This window comes from Myotis davidii, unplaced genomic scaffold (genome assembly GCF_000327345.1).
Source record: "Myotis davidii unplaced genomic scaffold, ASM32734v1 scaffold962, whole genome shotgun sequence".
Taxonomy (NCBI): domain Eukaryota; kingdom Metazoa; phylum Chordata; class Mammalia; order Chiroptera; family Vespertilionidae; genus Myotis; species Myotis davidii.
The window spans coordinates 2,767,190-2,767,832 of NW_006295559.1; the positions used below are offsets into that span (position 1 = coordinate 2,767,190).

General features: G+C 64.4%; 1 protein-coding gene across 1 annotated transcript; it reads left to right on the plus strand.

Annotated features, from left to right (window-relative positions):
- Positions 1 to 629, plus strand: LOC102766843 (ADP/ATP translocase 3; the record flags this gene model as incomplete). The annotated part of the gene is made up of 1 exon (XM_006770207.2): positions 1 to 629. A coding segment is annotated over one exon (471 nt), but the record flags the coding sequence as incomplete, so codon positions are not given.
- Between the last annotated feature and the right edge of the window lie 14 nt (positions 630 to 643).

The window sequence follows — 643 nt, forward strand, 5'->3', positions numbered from 1 at the left end:
GCCGACGTGGGCAAGTCGGGGGCCGAGCGCCAAGTTCAAGGGCTGGGGGACTGCCTGGTGCAGATCACCAAGTCCGACGGCATCCGGGGCATGTACCAGGGGTTCAACGTCTCCGTGCAAGGCATCATCATCTACCGGGCGGCCTACTTCGGGGTGTACGACACGGCCAAAGGCATGCTCCCTGACCCCAAGAACACCCACATCTTCATCAGCTGGATGATCGCCCAGTCGGTGACGGCCGTAGCCGGCGTGGTCTCCTACCCCTTCGACACCGTGCGGCGACGGATGATGATGCAGTCGGGCCGCAAAGGAGCCGACATCATGTACACGGGCACCATCGACTGCTGGCGGAAGATCTTCAAGGACGAGGGCGGCAAGGCTTTCTTCAAGGGCGCCTGGTCCAACGTCCTGCGGGGCATGGGCGGGGCCTTCGTGCTGGTCCTATACGATGAGCTGAAGAAGATCATCTAGGCGCCCGCCCGCCGGACCCAGGGCCCCAGGGCCGCCCCCCTCACGGTTACGGACCATTGACCTTCCGGAAATTCCACGTCCCTGCCGGCCAGACCACGGTAGCGCCGGGCGGGACCTAGGACCAGACCCTTCCTCCGATCATGACCACTGACACCCCATTCCACGCCTCGAC